The sequence below is a fragment of the Cricetulus griseus genome, chromosome 5 (assembly GCF_003668045.3).
Source record: "Cricetulus griseus strain 17A/GY chromosome 5, alternate assembly CriGri-PICRH-1.0, whole genome shotgun sequence".
In the NCBI taxonomy this organism is placed as follows: domain Eukaryota; kingdom Metazoa; phylum Chordata; class Mammalia; order Rodentia; family Cricetidae; genus Cricetulus; species Cricetulus griseus.
In genome coordinates, this window is record NC_048598.1 from 180,015,174 (window position 1) to 180,038,656 (window position 23,483).

General features: G+C 41.7%; 1 gene segment (V, D, J or C); it reads right to left on the minus strand.

The window, feature by feature from the left end:
• Positions 1–250: 250 nt before the first annotated feature.
• Positions 251–727, minus strand: LOC113838503. The segment is given in 2 exon segments: positions 251–579; positions 682–727. Coding segments are annotated over 2 exon segments (375 nt in total).
• Positions 728–23,483: the final 22,756 nt, after the last annotated feature.

Here is a 23,483-nt window from a genome sequence, read left to right on the forward strand (position 1 = left end):
TATAAACATAAATACAAAGACGATTATCACAATGGAAATAGATTTTAAATAGAAATTAGGACATTTCAAAGATTACTACAACATAAGTGCAGAGAGAATCCCTGAGTGTGATATGGAGAGGCAGCACAGACATTGAGGAGTCTAACCCTGTTTGCCTCTCAGAAGAGGCTCTTCTGTGAGCCAGAGCCCTGTGTGCTCTCAGCGCCCCCTGCTGGTCCTGAGACGTACAGGGAGGCTTATGTCTGAGCTCTCAGCAGCTTTCACTCACTGTGTCTCTTGCACAGTAATACATGGCCGTGTCCTCAGACGTGAGATTGTTCATTTGTAGGTTCAGGGTCTTCTTGGTGTTGTCTCTGGAGATGGTGAATCGTCCCTTCACAGTGTCTGCATAGTAGATTAATAGACTAGTACCACTAATGCTTGAGACCCACTCCAGCCCCTTTCCTGGAGCCTGGTGGACCCAGTGCATGTAATGGTCACTGAAGGCGAATCCAGAGGCCTCACATGAGAGTTTCAGGGACTTTCCAGGCTGTGCTAAGCTTCCCACAGACTCCACCAACTGCACCTCACACTGGACACCTGCAAACACAGAAAATTCTAGTCAGAAAACTGTCACAGAACCTATATATTTTCTTTTTCTCATCTGCACAGAATACACAGCAGTTCGTCTCCATAAGTTACCTTTTAGAATAAGGACAAAGAAAACCAATTTGAGTCCTGAGTTCATGGCTTGTGGTGTGTGTTCAGTGCTGGTCACAGAACGGGAGGACCTGGGAATCCAGGGCTGGGCTCCTCTGCCAGAGCTGCAGGGTCAGGGCAGGGCTGGTTTTCATGGGCACAGAGAAGCCTCATTTGCATGTCTTCCTGCTAGAGCAGGCTCTGGAGTTGGGCAGTGCTCAGAGCAGATGTAAGACATCAAAGACAATTATGTCAGTTTCAGGAAGTGACACAGTGTGGCAGCTACAGGTGCAGCTTTCCCTAGTTCAGAGTCCACCATGTTCCTCTTAGTTCTGTCTTGTGTCTGTGATCTGAGCTTGCTGTGTGCATATACAGGCATGTCTCCTCAGTATGAACGTGAAATGCAACGGCTTCACACACAGTTTTGTTTCTACACAAGAGCTCTGTCTGTCCCACTACCTGGGATGGACCTGGATCCTCCTTGATTAAATTCTTGGTCTTGGTCAGACCTGCCTACAGCGTTTGTCATTATTCCTTCTCTCTAAGGACATGGGTTTTCTTATTTTCCTTTTGTGTCATCCAAACACGGGTTCTCACAATTCCTTCTCCTTGGTGAGCACATGTGAGTCTTTCCTGATGTTTATTCATTGCTGAGAGAATTGTGCTCAGGAATTTGGAGGTTGCAAATGTGAGATCCCCTGTCACTGTCTGTTTGCTGCTCAGTGTTTGCTGTGGATTCAAATGCCTATTTGCAGCAAACTCAGTTTTTTTGATTCCTGACTTTCTCCCTTAGATTTCTTAAAATTCCTCCCACTGTCCTCTTCATCTTTCCACCAGGAAACAAATAACTTTTTGTTTTAGATTTTTTTCATTTCCCAAACTTTATACAATTAGCATATCCAAGGCTTTTCGTTAATTTTTAGGATGCCTAGAACATTAAATTATATTTTAAATGAAGTACGTAGTTACGACACCTTAAACAAGAGTAGAAACATGTACACACACACACACACACAAACACACACACACAGAGTATATCAAAAATAACCTTAAATTTGTATCACTATACAAATATCCATATCAAAGTAAAATAGTTGAGACTAGAAGTTGTTTTTTAGTTCAAAAATAGACTCAAGAATCCACCCTCTAATCCAATCAGTTCTATATCCCCTATTTTCCATTCATAATGAAACCCCTGAATATAATCCCATTTTTTCAGCTTCTTTCATGAAAAATGACCAAAAAACCTTGTACCTGACCCTACCGAATGATGACAAACAACCATAACCCTCTTAGTAACAACAAAAATAAAATCCCACTTACCCTCTCTGGAATGTGGGTGTTGTGTTCACTAGATGGCTTCTTGTCGTCCCTGGGCGCAGGGTTCCCTACAGGACCCTGAGAAAACAGGGACGATGGTCAAGTCCTGGGAGAGCTAGCTGTATCATTTTGTTTAGTCTCTCGTGATGGGACAGTGCAGAGCTCATCTGAAATCTTGGCTTGAGAGTCTGTGAGGCTGGACCATCTCAGATAGCAACTCTGAAGTTGTTTGGGATGCAGAATTTTGAGGAAACTGTAGCAGGGACACTATGAGAGCCTGGATTATCTGGGATCTTTGTCTTCACTGGTGTCTGGTTCATTTTTTCTGAAAACACACAAATTTGTAAAGGTAACATTTACATCTGCTTTGACGCAAGTATGGAATGTGCAATGTATACAACTCAGCTAATGATGACATTTTTGTTCTATGTTTGAGCAGGTAAAAGGCATCTGCTAATTTTATAATTTTTTTTGAACTGCATAACCTCTATCCACACCATATGAAAGGATGGCATTCAATAATAAGTCATGAGGACTCTGAAGCCAACAAGATTAAGCTTGTCTCATCACGTCTCATCAGAGTTGGGACCAGGTAGAAGGATGAGCATATATATGTCACCATTTTTGTAGTTTTTTAATTTGTTTTATTCGCATTTGTAGCCAATATTTTCAGGTGGTTGCCCCCAATCAAATCTGATCTTCCTTAATTGATAAGAAAACCATAGCTTTTAGTTTCTAGTGAAAATAAAGGCACAACCTCTCCCTCAATGCAACATACATTTCTGACTTCCATTTTTAAGTTAAGACATTTGAAAACTATGTAGGTTGGCTATTTATCAATTTCCGTAATCTAATGTCTCTCAGCCCCTATTAATTTTTTATATTAGCATAAGAAATTCAAATCTAACACAATACCATATAAGATCAAAATACCCTGTGTATTTCCCAACATTATGTAGCTTATTCTTTTTGTATTAATTTATTCTTTCTTTAAAGAACTTGCTTATTATTTGTAAACTGATTATTTTTTCTATGATTGTATACACACACATTTGCTGAATCTGTTGAAAGATTTTTCATGTTCTGGAGTGTTTTATTACTGTCTGCAGCATTCTCTGACAATGTGAGCCAAGCCTTGAGCCTGCTGTGCAACTGTGCAAGTGGCACTGGCTGGCTCAAGCCCCCAGGCATCTGCATGGAGTGCTTCTCTCCTCATAGCCTGCCTGAAAGGCTGTGGACTAGAAAGCTGTGTCTGGCTCCTTGTTGGTATGTTTGAATAGCTTTTAAGCTTTCTCGGTTCCTATGTGGAAATATGCACCCCCATGTTGCATTCCTTCTTTCCTTTGCTCAGAAGTTCCTCCTATAGCTCTTGCCTGGATATTGGCCATTCAGCTTTTTATTACATCAATCAAGGCAACACAGCTTCACAGTGTTCAAATATTCTAAAACATAGGCAGGTCTCTGACAGGGGGAGGATGGCAACATTCATGATTTTGCATTTCATGTATCTGTTACAAATAAATTCAACATTATTGAGTAGCTGCTGAGTTTCAAGACAGTGGGACACAATGGTCCTGTGTAAAACAGACTTCCCACCCTAGAAGACACAGGCAGTGTGAAAGCAATGCCTGAAGAAAAACAATCCATTAGTATGGAAAACAGAGAGAGTAGGAAGATCTACTGCCATTAGAGAAATTCAGCAAACCTATGTACAAGGGGAAAAGACCAGGAGAACTCATTAACAAGGTTAAACATTGTCAGTATGTCTGTCCCTAAGTGGCTGATAGAACCATGTAAGGGCAAATTGACAGACACCTCAGGGACACAATGAATGTTTTCTGCCTTACAGTACAGTGTTTTCATGGGTGTTCATTCACCTGCTATCCAAACAAGACACGTGTTAGTAAGCAGATGTTACGGTGTGTCCACAGCACCTCCATACATCATTGTTAAACAATGTAACTAATGTGAATTCTGACCCTACTCTTACTCAAGGACCAGCCCCAAGCTGATGATGCATAGGAGAAGGAGCACAGGGATGTGAGGGCTACAAGCGCCATTCAGTCAAGGTGTCTTCATGAGGAATCACACCTCAGACCTTTAGACAGGGGATCCAGCAGTGACACAGAGTGCAGAAGTGAGATGAGAAAATTAAACTGGAAATGCAAAAATCCATTTCTTTGTCTACTCACCCATCCATGAGCTGCTGGCTTTGACTGAACCTGATTCCCTGCAGGAACCCTAATACGCTGTCTGAACCACTGAGAAGTTTCTCCATGGCTGGATGTGCAGTCACAACCTTCCCTCTCATGTTTGCAGCAGCTCTGTTAACCACAGCATGAATACCATATGGAGTTGAATGAACCTTCAAGGACATATTATGAGTGAAAGCCAGTCACTGAGAGAACAAAAGGACTCTTATCAAAGTTACCCTTAAAAAACCAACAAAAAAGTTCTCAGATTAAGTAACATTGAGAGAAGGTTGTCCCTGTGTTACACACTGTAGACTGAGAAGACTAGACTGTGGTATTGGAAGGACTATTCAAACCATGAGTTGTGTGGATATTGACCATAGTTAATATGATGTTATGTTCTTCATATATGCAGAGAATTGATTTTATAAGGTTATCACCCCGATACATTAATTTGTAGTCGCTCAACAGTGCACTTGTATGTGAAAACTATGATAGTTGGGGTAAATGCAATCAGTTTTAAACATCATTTAAGTACAATAGTGTAGGAATGTAACAAAAATACAGACAGTAGAGTAATACACCCGTTAGGATCATCTCTTGTGGTTCTTAGATACACAGTACTCTAGCAAGGAGTCTTCATAAATAACAACTGTACAGATTTTTAATTTGCATCATTAAATTTCAACATTTAATTATTTGTAAGAAATTTACAAAGTTCATAAATCACTGAATAAACTGGATAGGAATAATTGTTAGAAAATGTTTTAAAGTGAGAGCCGAACATAACAGATCTGAGGCTACCAGGTACTGATGAAATTTATTTCCATGTCTGCTCTGACTGATTCAGGTTCAGCCACTTTATCTGGGAACATCTTGCAGGCTAACTGGTGAGGTTCTTCAGTTATTTCTATAAAACCTACTTTCAGAAAAATCTATAAATAATTCATGAAGTAGTTATTTTCATTTGTTTTTTAACACTTGACACCAAGCTTGACATTTATTTCCTCATGGTCAATCAGAATTAGGGAAAGAACAGAGCAGGAATATGTGTGTTCTTGTCACACACGATCAGGGCACATTCTTTGAGAACACTTACTCTGGTTTTTTTGACATTGAGGTGGGGATTGCCAGGATTCTGCATCTATAACACCTGGCTATGTTTTCTGTGTAACTCCCTAGATGGAATAAAAATACATAGTCAGGACCAGAGAATTTCAGGGACTGTCTATGTAGAGTTGGTTCTTCGGTTCTACTCCGGGATGGCACTTTACTTGCTTGTTAGATAATTTATTACTGCAGTATTGATGTGTGCATGAGCTTTTGGGACATAGTCTTAGACTCTCAGTGTCAGGTTGTATATTTTCTTTGTTGAAAGGGAAATTCTGGAGAATTAGAACCTCTAGCCATTGTCTTTGCTATACTTTAGGTCTAGCCAATCGTTTAAAAGTGTCTTCCTGCTCATCCCATCCTGTGTGCTGATCCTCAGCCTGAACCTGGGTAACAGGACAGTGGATCTGTTGCTCTCAGCTTTGTGTGGACTGTTCAGTTCACTGCTGTGAGTCCTAATATCAGGAATCTGAGAATCTGGTCAATTCTGTCCCCAAAGTTTCACCACACAACTGCTGGTGTCACATCAGCCTTCTATGGGAAGAACTTCAGAGAGATGGGACCAGGTCTGGAGCTGACATCAGCTGGGATGTGCACACTGATGGCTGATAATGATGTGGTTTGGGGGATCATGACTCACCTGGGGAGGAACAATTATTTGAGACTCTGACATGAAATTCTACTTTTACAAAGGGAAATATATAAAAATGTAATTTGTCAAAAATGAAAACAAAGTGAACTTTCTTATGTGCTCTTGGTTGACAAGAAAGAAAATATGAATATTCAAGTGTCCAAGATTTCATAACATTAACATAGGATAGGAGTCCTTTTTTTAGCATATTTTAAAAAAAGATCAACCCACAAAATACAGATTACTCAAGATTTCTAAGCATATTTAATGAACATATAGTTCACAAGTATAATAGATTTTGGTGTCCTGTGGAAATGCACATACATATATGAAATAAACTGAATGGTTTAAGCAGCATCTGGTGATGCTGATTCGGGATTGGAGAGAAGAATTATACCCAGTGTTTCCATCCCATGATATTCCTCCCATCCACTCCAGACCCTTTCCTGGAGGGTTGCGGACCCAGTGTACATCATAGTCAGAGAGAACCAGGAGACAGTGCAGGTGAGAGACAGGGTCTGTGAGGGCTGCAGCAGGCCAGGTCCTGACTCCTTCAGCTGCACCTGGGACAGGACACCTGGGGACAAACAACATCACCATCAGTCATACATCCCATAATAACATGCCTGGGTTCCTCTGCTGAAACCCTGGACACTTACAGCTTGGAAAGGTCACCAGGCAGAGAAGCAGCACCAGGACAGCCATGCTCTGCTGGAGGCTCCAGTGAGAAGGAGATGGAGCTTCTCAGCTAGGCCTGGGCTTTCAGCTTGAGCCTGAGGCTGCTTTGCATTGGGGGAGGACCCTGAGAAGACAAAAGGAAGCACAGGGCAAGGTTTACACTCTTCCCTCTGGTGAATGATGTTTGCCTTGTGCAGCTAGTGTCAAAATAATCAGGAGCATTTCCTGATTCTTTCTGGATTTCCAGTTTTATGTAAAGGGGAAATTTTATGATCCACCCTCTGCTGGCATTGGATGCCAAACATTAAATTAGTCCACATTCATAAGAGAATGCCCCATCTTCAATGCAATGAATGTCACTGTGAATTCCAGCAGAGTCTTAGAAGGATTTTGGTCATATGAATTTAGTCATCCCTCTGGACTCCTATATGTGAAATACAGATAATGGAACTTTTTAAGTCCTTTCTGTTTGTGTCAGTGGAGTTAATCACTTCCATATCCCTCACCTAGAATCCAACTTGTGAGAAAGCAACTCACAAGCATTTAGTGCATGTGATTTTTAATGTTTTTCTGAGAGGAGACCAAAGGGACTGACTTTGTTGCCATGTCAGTGGTCTTGGAATCACCTGCCCAGTAAGATACAACATGCCTGGAGATCAGTCATACTACCTTTTGTTTGTCTGTCTCTGTGTACTTTTATATTTCTCTCTTAATCTGATTACTGCTTTAAGACTACTACAAAACCATGTTAACCATGTTCCTTAATATGACCAATGCATTGGCGAGGTATGGGAAGGTCTGCTCTTCACAATGAGCAAACCATGTAAAGAAATAGCATGCAACCAGGCTTGAAGGTTATGTTAAGTGAAGTAATGAAAAGACTGAGTACCCATTGTGTAAATGTACCATATTTCCTCTATCCATTCTTCAGTTGAAGGGCATCTGAGTTGCCTCCAGGTTCTGGCAATTACAAACAACGCTGCTATAAACATATTTGAACATATGTCATTGTTGTATGAATGTGCATTCTTTGGATATGTGCCCGAGAGGAATTGCTGGAACTTGAGATACACTGATTCCTATTTTCCTGAGAAACCACCATACTGATTTCCAAAGTGGTCTTACCAGTTTGCACACCCACCCGAAATGGAGGACTGTTCCTTTTTCTCCACATCTTCTCCAGCATAGATTGTCATTGGTGTTTTTGATTTAAGCCATTTTGGCCGGTGTAGGATGGTATCTCAGAGTTGTTTTGCTTTATATTTCCATGATGGATAACTACTTTGAACACTTTCTTAAGTGTCTTTCAGCCATTTTACATTCCTCCATTGAGAATTCTCTTTTTAGCTCTGCACCGCAAGTTTAATTTCATTGTTTGGTATTTTGGAGACTAGTTTTTCAGTTCTTTGTATATTTTGGATATCATCCCTCTGTCAGATGTGGGGTTGATGAAGATCAGCAGAAGAAATTAATGGAATCTTGAAATTTGCAGGCAAAAGAATGGAACTAGACAAAACCATCCTGAGTGAGGTAACCCAGTCACAAAAAGACAAACATGATATGTACTCGCTCATATATGATTTTTAGACATGGAGCAAAGGATTGCCAGCCTGCAATCTTCATCACCAAAGGTACTGGGAAACAAGAAGGACTCTAAGAGAAGAATGCATGGACCCCTGAGAATGGGAAGGGGCAGGAACTGGTGAGATAATTGGGAGCATGAATGTAGGGGAGAGGGAGCTGGGAGAAGGAGAGGGTGAGAAGAGGTGGGGAGAGGAGCAAATGGAGGAGCAGGAAGATTGAGTCGGGGAAGAATGGAGGAGAGCAGGATGAGAGATACCATATCATTGGGAGCCACTATAGGTTCGAGGAGAGATCTGGCACTAGGGAGATTTCCAGAGATCTACAAGGATGACACCAAATGACAATCTAGGCAATGGTGGAGAGGCTCTCCTGAATGCTCTTCCCCTATGAGACTTCTTTACATGCCATCCTAGCGCCCTCATCTAATGGATGATGGAAGCAGAGGCAGACACCCCCAGCTAAACACTGAACTGAACTCTGGAAGTCAGTTGCAGAGAGGGTGGAGTAAAGAGCAAAGAGGTTGAGACCAAGCAGTTGACACCCACAGAAACTCCTAACATGAACAAAGGGGAATTCATGGACCCCAGACTGATGTCTGGGAGGCCAGCATGTGACTTATCCAGACCCCTGAACGTGGTTGTCAATAAGGAGGTCTACGTAATCTATGGAGATCCTGATAGTGTTCAGTATTTATCCCATGGCATAAGAGGAGACTTTTAGAGCATCCCACTTGGAGGGATGCTCTCAGCCTGCACACATGGGGGAGGGCCTAGGCCCTGCCTAGGATGATATGACAGACTTCGGCAAACCTCCATGAAGGGCCTTCCCCTCCCTTAGAGCAGTGGGGGTATAAGGAGGAAAGCTGGTAGAGTGTTTGTGGGAAGGGTGGGAGAGGGAGAATAGATTGACATGTGAAACTGGCATGTTTCTAATTTGAACTAATTAAAAATATCTCTTGGGGGAAAATACAGATTAGTCTTTGGATTACATTTATAAAAAAAGAGAGAACCCTAAAATATGACAGGAAATAGAGAGAGAGCATTTTTGAACAAGGAGAACTGGTTGCTTTATGGTGAGCATCATCACAGAGAACAAGGGATTGTGGGCTTTTCTTCATGCCTCTGTACTGTACATGATCAGGAAATTGAAAAGAATAGTTCAAAACAACCTGTTCAGTAGCTCCCAGAGAACATCCACCGCTTCTTTCTCAGTCAACATCCCATACATTGCATCCCTCACTCCTGTGTGCACAATCTGTGCTCTGATTGGCGGCCGTAGACACAAGTCTGAACATTGGGGAGCCACCTAATGTGTAGGTTCTGATGGGCAGCCTCCACTATGTATGCTATGTCCTGCTTGTCCACATTGTCCTATTGTTGAGAATATTTTTCACACCTTACGTTCAATGAGTCTCATCTTGGGGTTGCCTGATTTTTCATTGTTCTTATAGGATATTACAAAATCACAAAAATGATTAAGGTTTTTTCTAACATTTTGGAGAAGTGGTATGAGACCCCCTTACTGAAGAATTTTGTCTTTCATGATGTAAGTCATAGTTAGGGTTCACATTTTGTGGTTTGTTGTGAGATTTCCTTCTCCATGAGAAGGCAGTCACTAAGAATATTCACACTCAAAGGGAATGCATTCTGGGTGAAGCTGCCCATTACTCACAATGATCTTCTGTTTCAGAGGTAAATTCTTATACTTGCCTGTCTTCAGTCATGTGTTTACTTCTCTCTAGTGGACTCATGGACACTCTGCTAATGATCATGATACAGTGACTGTACAAGACTGTTCGTGTGGTGGATTGAATTTTGTCAAAGCAGTCAAAGCTATGATTTCTGCGAAATGAATGCCTCAGTTAAAAAAAATCCACCACCAGATAGGCCTGTAGGAAATCCCCTGTTGGCATGTTAGCAAAATTGTAATGTCACAATTTCCTTTGAGGAAAGAAGTGGAGAATATTTCCCTTGAAACAGCGAAGGGGAATTTATTGCAGTAGACGCTTTATGAAGATTTAGGTAGAATAAGGCTGATCCTAGGAATCCATGATTCAGTCACACCTGCTACCCTCCCTCCTCAGCTTCTCTCTTCTGATGACCCTTTCTATCCCTCCTTCTCTCATGTCTTTCTATCCTTTCTCTCCTCCCCTCCTTCCCTGTCTCCATGCCAACCGTCCCGTTTCCTTACTCACTGTCTCCCCTGTCTCCTTCTCACTCTCCTTCATCCTCAACTGTGATATTGAGGGGCAGTCAGGACACAGAACTGCCCAGCCCCGTTTGCCTCAGTAGCATTCACTCACCGTGTCTCTTCCACAGCAATACATGGCTTGTCCTCAGACTTGAGGTCGTTCATTTGCAGATTCATGGAGTTCTTGGAATTGTCTCTGGAGACGGTGAATCTGCCCTTAACAGTGTTAGCATAGTACATGTAACTACTGTCAGCATTAATATATGCGACCCACTCCAGCCCCTTCCCTGGAGCCCGGCGGACCCAGTTCATGGCATAGCTACTGAAAGTGAATCCAGAGGCCGCACAGGAGAGTTTCTGGGACTTCCCATGCTGCACTAACCCTCCTCCAGACTCCACCAGCTGCACCTCACACTGCATACCTGCAAACACAATAAATTCTGGTCAGAAAACTGACACAGAAGGTATTTTTACTTTCCTATGTCTACAAAACCCATAGTATCTCCTATCCACTAATTACCTTTTATAGTAAAAACAAGGTAAAACCAAATAAACCCCAAGTCCATGGTGTGTGGCCTGTGTTCAGTGCTGATCACAGAACGGGAGGACCTGGGAATCCAGGGCTGGGCTCCTCTGCCAGACTTCAGGGTCAGGGCAGGGCAGGTTTTCATGGGCACAGAGAAGCCTTATTTGCATGTCTTCCTGCTATTGCAGGCTCTGCAGTTGGGCGGTGCTCAGAGCAGAACTGAGACATCAAAGACAATGATGTCAGTTACAGGAAGTGACACAGTGTGGCAGTTCCCAATGCAGCTTTTCCTTTTTAAGGGTTCACCATGTTGCACATAGTTCTCTCTGTGTCTGTGAACAGAGCATGCTGTGTGCATATACAGGCATGTCTCCTCAGTGTGAACATGAAATGCAATGGCTCCACACACAGTTTTCTTCTACACAATACCGCCATCTGTCCCACTGTCTGGGGTGGTGCTGGCTCTTCCCTGATGAGGTTCTTGTGCAGGGTCAGACCTTCCTACGGCGGTTGTCATAATTCCTTCTCTATGATAAGGACATGGGTTTTCTTATTTCCTTCTGTGTCATGGAAACTCAGGTTATCATATTTCCTTCTCTGTGGCGAGAACACCGGAGTGGGAGTGTTTCTAGAAATTTACTCATGGCTGAGAGCATTGTTCTCAGGGGCATTTGGAGGTTGCAAATGTGAGATCCCCTGTCACCGTCTGTCTGCTACTCAGTGTTTGCTCTGTAGTCAAATTCCTATTTGCAACAAATTCACTTTTTTGCCTCCTGACTTTCTGCCTTAGATTCCTTGTAATTCCTTCCACTGCCCTCTTCATCTTTCCACCAGGCAACAAATAAATAACTGTCTTTATGCACTGTTAGATTGTTTTCATATCCCCAATTTATACAATTAGTATATCCAAGGCTTTTCATTAATATTTAGCATGCCTACAATTTTATATTATATCATTAAATGAAGTGCAGATGTACAACAACTTAAACAAGAATAGAAATATATTTTATATCAGAAATATTCTTATATTTGTATTAGTAAACAAATATCCATGTCAATGTAAAATATTTGACACTAGAAGTTTTATTTTAGTTCAAAAGTAGACTCAACAATCCACCCTTCAATCCAACCATTTCTTTATTATATTCTCTATTTTCCCTTCATAATGAGACCCCTTCAATTTACTCTTCTTTGTTCAGCTTTTTTCCAGTCAATGAACAATAACAACTTGTAACCAACCCTACTAAATGATGACTGACACCCATAACTCAATGAATGACCCAAAAATTCCCATCTCACTTCTTAAGAATGTGGGTGTTGTGTTCACTAGATGGCTTCCTGTTGTCTCTGAGCACAGGCATCCCCTACAGGATGCTGAGAAACCTGGGATGATGGTCAAGTCATGGAAGAGCTGGCTGTATCATTTTTGTTTATTCTCTTGTGATGGGTCTGTGTAGAGCTCATCTCAATTTTGGCTGGAGAGTCTGTGAGGCTGGGCCATCTCAGATAGCAACTCTGAAGCTGTTCTGCATGCAAAATTTTGAGGCAACTGTAAAAATATCTCTCTGAGAGGCTGGACCATCTGAGATACTCTTTATTGGTGTCTGCTACTTTTTTTTATGAAAACACAGAAACTTTTAAAGGTAGCATATATATCTGCTTTGACATAAGTATAGAATGTGCAGTTTGTACAAGTCTGCTAAAGGTGAATTTTGTTCTATGTTTGAGCAGGTAAAAGGCACCTGCTGAATTTATAAGTCCATTGGGCTGTATAACAAAACCTCTATCCATGCTGCATGAAAGGATGGAAAATAAAAAAATATGTTATGGGGACTCTGTACCCAAAAAGATATGTCATGTGTCATCCATTCTCAGAGCTGTTTCTAGGTAGAGGGATGAGCATGCATGTCACATGTAGTTTTTTATTTGTTTTATTCATGCTTGTAACCAATATTTTCAGGTGGTCACCCCAAGCCATTCTGATCTTCATTAATTATCAAGAAAATAATAACTTTAAAAAATTTTAATTTAAATTCTTTAATTACTACTCATATTTACATATCCATCACCTATTCCCTCACCTTCCCATGCTCCCATGGTCCCCATGAGCCCCCCCAATCCATCTCCCAACTCCTCCACGGGGATACTGAGGCCCTCCACAGGGGACCTTCAAAGTCTGTCATATCTATTAGGTCCTAGGCCCTCTTTGCTGTATCTGGGCTGCATTAGTATCCCTCCATAGGGAATGGGCTCCAATGTCCATTTATGCTCTAGGTATAAAGAATGGCTCCATTGTTAGAGGACCCATAGACTGTCCTGTCCTTCTGTAGGGAATCATTGTAGCCCCGCCTCCTAGTATCTCCTACAGGTGTGCCTAGCCACGCCCGTGAGGTCGTGCTCAGGGGAGGGCCAAGATAACTCAGAAAGAATTCTTAAGAGGCCACGAACACATGGAGCTGCTCTCTCTCTCTCTCTCTCTCATTCTCTCTCTCTCTCTCTCTCCCTCTCTCCACTCTAGCTTGCAGCCTCTGGGCATGCTCTGGCTTGCTTTGGGCTGGTGTTTATCTGAATAAAGAAATCTTAGCATTACTTCCTATGGATCATCATTGATGGCACTCAATAGCCTCCTAGCTGGAACGTACTTTCAGAAGGCTTGGTTCAGTCAATGGTGTCTCCCCAGCTTTATGAATATGGTCTCCATGCCCTCAGTAGGTCAGGTCATCTGTTTCTTCTGGTTTCTGCAGCACCATCTTGGCTTCATTGCTCCTCCCTCCTCCCTCTCCACAACTGGATTCCAGGATTATGGTTCAGTGCTTTGCTGTGGGTGCCTGTTTCTGCTTCAAACAGCTACTGGATCAAGACTCTAGGAATGGTAACCAAGGGAGACAACAATCTCATTATAGGGGAAGGGCATCAATGGAATCTACTACACCACTGCCTGGCTTCTTAATGGGGTCATCCCTGTGGATGCCCTAACATTTCACCTGTGCCAGACCTCTCTCCATAAATGTACTGTCTCCCTCTATTATTGCCCTCCTTTATTGCCCTCCTCTATTCCTCCCCTGTCTCAATCTTCTTGTTTTCCCCTTTTCTTCCCTTCCCACCTCCTTCCTCCCCGCCATGCTCCCACTTTGCTCAGGGGTTCTTGTTCCCCTCCCCTTCTTTGAGGGACTATGCAATTTTCTCTTGGGGACCTCCTTATTTCATAGCTCCTCTGGCAGTGTGGATGTTAGACTGGTAATACTTTGCTCTATGTCTAAAAATCGTATATGAGTGAGTGTATACCAAGTTTATCTTTTTGTGATATTACAAAAAACGCTGCTATGAACACAGTTGAACATATGTCCTTATTAAATGAATGTGCATTCTTTGGCTATATGCCCAAGATAGGAATTGCTGCATCTTGAGTTAGACTGATACCCATTTTTCTGAGAAACTGCCATACTGATTTCCAAAGTGGTTTTACAAGTTTTCACTCCCACTAGCAATGGAGGAGTGTTCCTTTTTCTCCACACCTTCTCCAGCATAGACTGTCATTGGTGTCATTGATTGTAGCCATTCTGATAGCAGTAAGATGGTGTCTCATAGTGAAAACCATAACTTTTGTTTCCAGTGGAAACAAAGTCATAACCTCTTCCTCAGTGCAACATATTTTTCTGACTTACTTTTTAAGACATTTAAAAATTATGTAGGTTGGCTTTCTTTATCAATTTCCATAATCTATGTCTCCCAGCATCTATTTTTACATTGGCATTAAAAAATTCAAAGTCAACCAAGCATCATAAAAGATCCAAATACCTAGTGTATTTTCATCTCTTTGTAGCTTATTATTTTTATATTAATTTATCCTTTCTTTTTATTCAACTTCTTATTTATTTAATTTAATTTTATTTTATGTTCCAATCACAGTTCTCCATGCCCTGTCCTCATGCACCTCCAAGCCTCCCCACAGCCCCATTCCCTATCCACTCCTCCAAAAGAGTAAGGAAACCTTGCTTATTATGGTATATACGCATATTTACTGTATCTGTTTAAAGTTTTTCCGTGTATGGAGTGTTTTATAAGTGTCTGATACATTTTCTGACCATGTGAGCCATGCTTTCAATCTGCTGTGCAGCTCTGCACATGGCACCTTCTGGATCAAGCCCCCTGGCAGCTGCAGTGGGTGCAGCTCTCAACAGGACCTGCCTGATAGACTGTGGTCTTAGAAAGCTGTGTCTGACTTTAAGTTGGAAAGTTTGAACATATTTTAAGCTTTCAAAGTTTTTATGTGTAAATATGTCCCCAAATCTGGATTCATATGTAAATGGAACTTCATTGTGTTGATCACTCCCAAATGAAACATGGAAATACATTATCAGTTATGATATCTAGGCCTTTAGCTTAGGCTTGATTCTAATTAGCTCTTATAACTTATATTAACCCACAGTTTATTAAATGCATTCTACCATGAGGATATTAAAGATCCCATTTGTGAGTCTGCCTCATTTGAGTCTGGTTGGCACCCTATGAGCCTCAATTATACTCTTCTTCCTTTTGCAAAGAAGTTCTAACTGTGTCTCTTGCCTGGATATTGGCCATTCAGCTTTTCATTACATCAGTCATAGCAACACACCTTCACAGTGTACAAATATTCCAAAACACAGGCAGGTCTCTGACAGGTGGAGGATGGCAACATTCATGATTTTTTCATTTCATGTATCTGCTGAAAACAAACTCAACACTTCTTGAGTATCTGCTGAGTTTCAAGCAGTGGGACACAGTGGTCTTGTGTAAGACAGACTTCCAATCCTAGAAGGCACAGACAGTATGACAGCAAATGCCTGAAGAAAAACAATCCATTAGTATCAAAAACAGAGATAGCAGTGATGTCTACTGCCATTAGAGAAATTCAGCATTGTCTCCCATTGTCAGGTCGTTTTTCCTCTCTCCTATGTAATTGCCCATATCTGTCTTCTTGTAATTATCCTATTGACACGCATTTGGTCAGTGTTTGGGATCCAAGAAAAAGCATTCCAACTAATGCATTCCTAGATATTCAAGAACATAGAATTACTACACACCCAGAGCTGTTGATTTATAGCTGCCCATATGGATAGAAAATTTTAGTATTCCCTGGATTTGTCTCACTGTCAGATAGAGAAGAATAATCTAGACTAACCCAGCACTAAAAGATTCTGAAACTTCTTTCATTTACTTTTATCCCAGTTTTTGAACCCAAGAGCTTAGCTTAGAGATTTGCTGCTTTAGTTTTCCCTGGGAAGATAATTACAAAGGTAATCAACCCATTGGCTCATGCTCAGGAGAGAGTAAACTTTACTGAAGCCTTGTAGGATCACTGAGGACAGAGCACCTGAAGGGCCAGGTTCTGTTTCTTGTGCAAATTAAACTTAGATACTTTCTTTGACTTAGAGCCCTAAGCAATTGATGCTAAAAGCTTCTCCTAGCAGAAACCAGAGTGAAAGTGTACAAAGCAGTCCAAATCTTGTTTGCTTGCATACCTCTGTTGCTCACTCTGTTGTCTGGTTACCTGATGCTCCCTACGCATGCTGGGAGAAAAACAGCCACTGTGTGAAGAGACAAACTTTGCATTACTTGTGATTTTTTACTGAACACAAACATTTAGCTTTTTAGCTAACCACTCAAAAGTCTAGGGTAGCACACTGGTGCCCCTTTCTAGATTTCCCTGACAATTTCATCTCTTAACTAACCTGCTTTCCCCTTAAGGAGTTCCCTGGACATTCATTATCCAATCCCACAAGTCAGCTGACAATAAGGACTTACTCTATGAAGATCCTTACCTGTCTTTTATGGTTCAAATGAATTCCAGCCCCACTAGGGCTGGAAAATGGCTGGTTGTAATGATATATAAAACTGGAAACATTTTGTGGCTGAGAGAAATAGACGAATAATAAGGAGACATGTATAGAATGATGATGTTGTAAGTAGATGCTTTTTATCCCTCAGATTTTGGTTCCTTTGCTATTAGGGGTTCCTTTTTTGAACCTTGAGTGAAGACTTAGAAGATGTTATTCTAAAGTTTTTGATATGATCTCTGTGATGAAACAATGCTGAAGTAACCTGTGTAATGTAATCTAGTGAGAAAATATCCATCTCCTAAGTAAGGACACAGACAGACATAGAGACACAGACTCACACACACACACACACACACACACACACACACACACACACACATATATATATATATATGAAGAGACAAACTTATAGAAGAACAGACATACAAAGACTGACAGATAGATGTGCATTTACACTTGATGCTATTTGAAAACATTTTCCAGTCTGTTACGTACTCTACTTAAAATGACAATACCATGAGTGATAGTACTGCACTATGACTCATTCATTCATCCAGCTACCTCTCTCTTCTTCCTGTCATCCTGAAGACCCTTCTGTCCCTTCCACTCTCATGCCACTTTCACCTGTTCTTTCATCCACCCCTGCTTTCCTGACTTCCTCTCTGATGCCTTTGTCTGCTCACACACAATTATATGGCTGGACACACAGTCTTGTCTGTGTTCTTCTTGAGCGACCTCCACAATATCTGCCAGTGCCATGCCTGAACTGTGTTCTGATAAACACAGCACGAGGATGCTTCCACTCCAGCCACACACACCCTTTTTCCAGTCTTTCTTTGGTAAAGGGCACTCACACCATTGGTTACAGTCAACTTACCATTTTTGCTTAAATATCCATTTTTCTGGCGATTAGAGAAAGTTGACTTATGCAACCTCTGCCTCTCACATGCTTCTGACAAAATGAAGGATCCCAGTCAGAGATGGAGGGCAGGACGTTGTCTGTTCATGAAGATATTATCTCCCACCTCTGTTCCTGAGCTCTCTGTTAACCCGCAGACTCAAATCTCAGGTAAGAATGGGATCAAGTTGTTCTTGAGAAGAAAAAATGAGACTAATATTTTGAATGGATAAATACAACCATACCCCATATCAGGGAGTAGTGATGTTTTAAACACAATATATGTTAATCAAAGTGTGGAATTCACATTTGAAGTATTATGATTTGAATCAAGGTCTCACATTACTCCCAGCACTGGATGGATTTTAATTAATGCTTATGTTGTGTATATGTGGGTGGTGTTGTGCTCATGACACAAACAGATGACACAGCCTTCTCTATACTCACATTGGTTCTTAAGATGCTGTGAGTCTAGTGTTTACAGTGTCTGGGTTATTTTGCTTCTTCAGGATAGGATGCTGGTCACCACACAGAATCCCTTCTGCCCTGTGTGATGATCTGCAGTTTGTTCAGGTCATATCTCCTTCTGCATTTAAAACAGCAACTTTACCAGGACTATAAAATTAGCTCTGCAATTCAAGTTCTTGCTACACAGGACTGATTGAGTGGGATATAAACTCAGAACTTTGATCTGAGTGAAAAAAGCTGGGTTTGGCAGCCAGCAAATTATCCCATCTTAGTGATATGGGAACACCATAATTACTTGGAATCACTGGCCAACTAGTCTAGCCAGGTGGTCAATTTCACACAGTTATAGAACTGTCTCAAAATATGTTGCAGATTGATAGAGAACATCATATGTCAACACACACACACACACACACACACACACACAAACACATATACACACTTATGTACATACATGGAGAGACACAAGGAGAGAGAATGTCAAGGAGAGAAGCGGTTGGGGGGGAGAGAGGAAGATAGAAGGAGAGACTGGAAGGGAGGAGACAAAGGCATAAAGCAGAGAAACGAATGGAGATATAATATAATGAATAAATAAAAAACAATTATCACGATGACACCATCTGACAATCCAGGCAATGGTGGAGAGGATTACCCAAAAGCCCTTCCCCTAAAATGAGATTGATGACTTCTCTTTTTGCCATTCTAGAGCCCTCACCCAGTGGCTGATGGAAGCAGAGACAGACATCCACAGATATACACTGAGCCGAAGTCGGGAATTTAGTTGCAGAGAGGGAGGAATGAAGAACGAAGGGGTCTGTATCAGGTTGGAGAAACCCACAGGAACAGTTGACCTGAACAAGGGAGAGCACATCGACCCCAGATGCTGTCAGGGAGGCCAGTACAAGACTGATCCAGACCCCTGAACATGGATGTCAATAAGGAGGCCTCTGCACTCCAGGGAGCCTCTGGTGGTGGATTAGTATTTTTCCCTGGTGCAAGAAGGGACTTTGAGAGCCCATCCCACGTGAAGGGTTACACTCTGGCCCTGGACACATGGGGAAGGGCCCAGGACCAGCATAGGAAGACTTGGTGGACTTTGTAGAGCCCCCATTGAGGGTCCTACCCTGCCTGGGGTGTGGTGGGTGGATGGGGTGGGTGCTGGGCTGGGGGTGGGAGAGGAGGGTTGGAGGTGAGGGGAGGGAGAGGGAGAAGGGACTTGAAATAAGCTTGCTCCCTAACTAGAACTAATAAAATAAAAAAATTGGTTTGTTTCACAGGAAGGGAAACACAATTTAGTAGTATGTTCAGACTGCTGTTTTCTGCTCCTCTACCTCCCAAGCAGTATTTTCTTGAATAGATATTTAAAAAGACACTGATCCAAAGTAAATGTTACTCATTTATCCAAAAAAAATTATCACAATGGAAAATAGGTATTTCAATAGAAATTTGGACCCTTCATGGAATACTACACACCACACCTATAGAGAGAATCCCTGCATGTGATATGGAGAAGCAACCCAGACATAGAGGATTCCAGCCATGTTAGCCTCTCTGAATAGGCTCTTCTGTAAGGAGAGCTCTGTGTGCTCTCAGCTACCCCTGCTGGTTCTGAGAACTCTGCAGGAAGATTTGTATCTGAGCTCACAGTAGTTTTCACTCACTGTGTCTCTTTCACACTAGTAAGTGGCGGAGTCTTCAAGCTTGAGATTGTTCATTTGTAGGAACAGAATTTTCTTGACATTGTAGCTGGAGGTGGTGAATCGGGCCCTCACAGTGTTGTCATCGTAGAATGTCACCACTATTATAGGTAATGTATGTGACCCACTCCAGCCCCTTACATGGAGCCTGGTGGAACCAGTTCATGGTATAGCTAGGGAAGTTGAATCTAGAGGCCACACAGGACAGTTTCAGGGACTTTCCAGACAGCACTGTACCTCGGCCTTACTATACTAGGTGTACTTCACACTGGACACCTACAAGGACCGAGAAATCTGGTCAGAAAACTGTCACAAATACAATTTTTCTTATTTCCTATGTCATAACAACATACCACATCTAATTTCTACTAACTTTTCTAATAATAATAATAAAAGTCAAATGTGCCGAAAGTCCATGGTGAGTGGCCTGTGTTCAGTGCTGATCACAGGATGGGGGGACCTGGGAATCAAGGGCTGGGCTCCTGTTTCAGAGCTGCAGGTTAAGGGCAGGGTGGCTTTACATGGGCACAGAGAAGCCTCATTTGCATGACTTCCTGCTAGAGAAGGCTCTGCATCTGGGACGAACTCAGAGCAGATATAAGAAATCAGTTGCACTGATGACAGATACAGAAATAGACAGAGTAACATATCTCTGTGCACACATTTTCCATATGAAGAATTCACCACACTTTATTTAGTTCCTTTTCAGCATACACCCAGCACACACTGTGTTTCCACACTGTCAAGTCTCCTAATTATTAGTGAGAAATTAAAAAGCTCCACCCAGGATTGTGTTTGTAGATATGTGCTCAGTCTCTCCTGTCTGTGCTGGACACGGCTTCTCCCTGAGGTAGATCTTGGACAGCGTCATACCTGCCTCTAGCAGAATTCCTTCCCTTTGACAGTAACACTTGAGACTTTCTGGAATTTCCTATTCTCTGAGAGAGTCTGTCCTAGGACCACAGGAAGTCTGCAAGTGAGGCACTCTTCGTTACTGTTTCTCTTTCTCTCAGTGGTTGCTGTGGATACATTTTTATATTTGCTGTACTCACTTTTCCACATCCTGAAGTTCTCTTTGTGATCAATTTATAATCCACACCCTGCCCTTCCTTTTTCTACCTCACACCAGGTAATGCATTACTGTCTCCATGTCGTCTTAGGCCAGTTTTTATTTCTCCTTATTCATATAGTCATCATGATGGGGACACTTCATAAATTTTTATAACAACATAAAAACTTATGGCATTGATGCCTCATTGTGTTATCTTCCCCAATCCTCTCACTTCCAACCTACCCATCTCCTATCTCTCTCACATAGCCATTATTTCCTTTCAAAACTCCAGTATTACCCTGTGCTTTGCTCCTCTTGTCCCTCACTTAAGATGTCTTCCCTACATGCATAAACGTATGTAGTGGATGGTTTGCTTGTCAACTTGACACAAGCTAGAGTCATTAGAAAGGAAGGAGCCTCCCTTGAGGAAATGCCTCCATGAGATCCAGCTGAAAGGCATTTTCTTATTTAATGATCAATGACAGAGGGCCCAGTCCATGGTGGGTGGTGCCATCCCTGGGCTAGTGGCTCTGGGTTCTATCAAAAAGCAGGTTGACCAAGCCATGGAAAGCAAGTCAGGAAGTGGCCCCCTCCACGGATTCTGCATCAGCTCCTGCATCCATATTCCAGCCCTGCTTGAGATTCTGTCCTGACTTTCTCCAGTGGAAACACATGATATAGAAATGTACGTGAAATAAACCGTTTTCTCCCGAATTTGTTCTTTGTTCATGATATTTTGTTGCAGCAATAAAAACCTTAAGACAACATAAAATAAAAATAAATATTTAAAAAAGATGTCTCACCCTGCCTTTTCCATTCTAGTTTCAAAGCCTACAAAACAAAAGAGAGAACACTCAACAGACATAGTCTCCAATTCACCAACTGGATTCTCTACATGGCAGGAACTGTCCTTCACTGTCCTAATATTCTGTGTGATACCAGATTTCCAGTGTCATTCAAGTTCCTTAAAGGCTCAGAGATCACTGAGGAAGAGGAGGAGGGAAGAAAGTATAGAGTGGAGCACAGGGAGGACTGGTGTTAAATGTTGTCTTCTGGACACAACACGGCTATCACATTCATGAACTCATCATGGCTGTTGTCACCTGTATAACCCTAACTGGAGTCAAGCATGCCAAAACTCTGTTATAGGCAGACATGATGATTTCTTGGCTCTATTTCTTACTGAGGAGCATTTGAAAATGTATTTTTCTAAATAAGAAACAGATCCACTGTATTTTTGAGGGTGGAGCCAATGGTAGGATTCCTATGTTGCAGTCCTTGGCTCCACCCACATGCCCATATGGGCAGCCCTAAGTCTGCTTAAATAAGTATGAGGTAGGTAGATCTCCATTTTGGAAGATGTGTCAGATTTTGGATAGAATAATATGACATAGTGTACTTTTATAGTATAAATGTGGAGATACTGAATTGTAAAGAAAAATAATAAAAGCAGTTTAGTGATTTTTGAAGCAATAAATTTAGAAAGCAAATGATTAAGGGAGACTGCTAATTATAAGTGACTTAGTTGGTCACTTTATCTGGCACCATCTTCCCATCGACCTAAGAACTGGTGGGGTCTTTCACTTACTTTAAAAAATCCACTTACAGATAATCCTACACATGATGTATAAACTATCCACTCACTTTTGCTTAGCTGTTACTTTACTCTAATGAGACATCTCATCAAGTAGTGATATGGGGAAACATTGCAGGAACACATACCACTCTTGTACCAACTTTTCAGGGCTCATGCTGTAAGGAGAGTTATTCTGGTGTTGGGTAATGCACATGTGTCACCTGGGCATCTTTTTCTTTATAATTCTCTAGAAGTAATCACAGCATATACTGAAGAGAGAATAATTTCAATGTCCTCTCCATACATTGTTGTTACTTCTGTTCTACTTGAGGGGGAAATCTTCACCTTTTCCTATTTGTTCAATAATTTATTTACCTAAATGAAGATATGTGAAGTCATTTAATTCATATGTCAGACTCTCCCAGATAACTTTGTATTTTCAATTGAGAATTGGTCAAAAGAGAAATCCTTGCGATTAGATCTGAGAGGAGTTTGTTCTGATAGGTTTTAGGTATAAAAAATTGATTAAACACTTTTCCTTGCTCATTTCAGGAGCATCCATGTAGGCTGATGCTCACCCTCACCCTGGGTAACATGATAGTGGATCCTGTGTGTTCAGGATCCTGTGGAGTTGTTCATGTCACTGTCCTGTGTTCTGTTGTCAGAATTCTAAGATTTTAGTCAGTTTGGACTCCAAATTTTCCTTACATACTATTGGTGTCACTTCCAGAGTTTCCAGAGAAGCCTCAGCCTCACATATACAGACTCTCTTTTCCTTTTTACAGTGCCTCAAGTCCATTAACCTGGAGCCCACAGCCCACACTTCTCCTCTGAATGAAACTTCTCAGCTCAAACAGGAGACACCAGTCATTCTAGTCAGCAGCAACAGAGACTTCCAGAGGAGGAACTCTGGAGCCTTTTTGGGCAGCAAAAGCAATAATTGAAAATCACAGAACTCAGTAGCCTATGGGAAGGACCGAGGAGAGATGGAACCAAGACTGGAGCTGACACCAGCTGACACGTGCACACTGAGCTGGAGAATCTGTAGATTGGTTGTGCAGGACA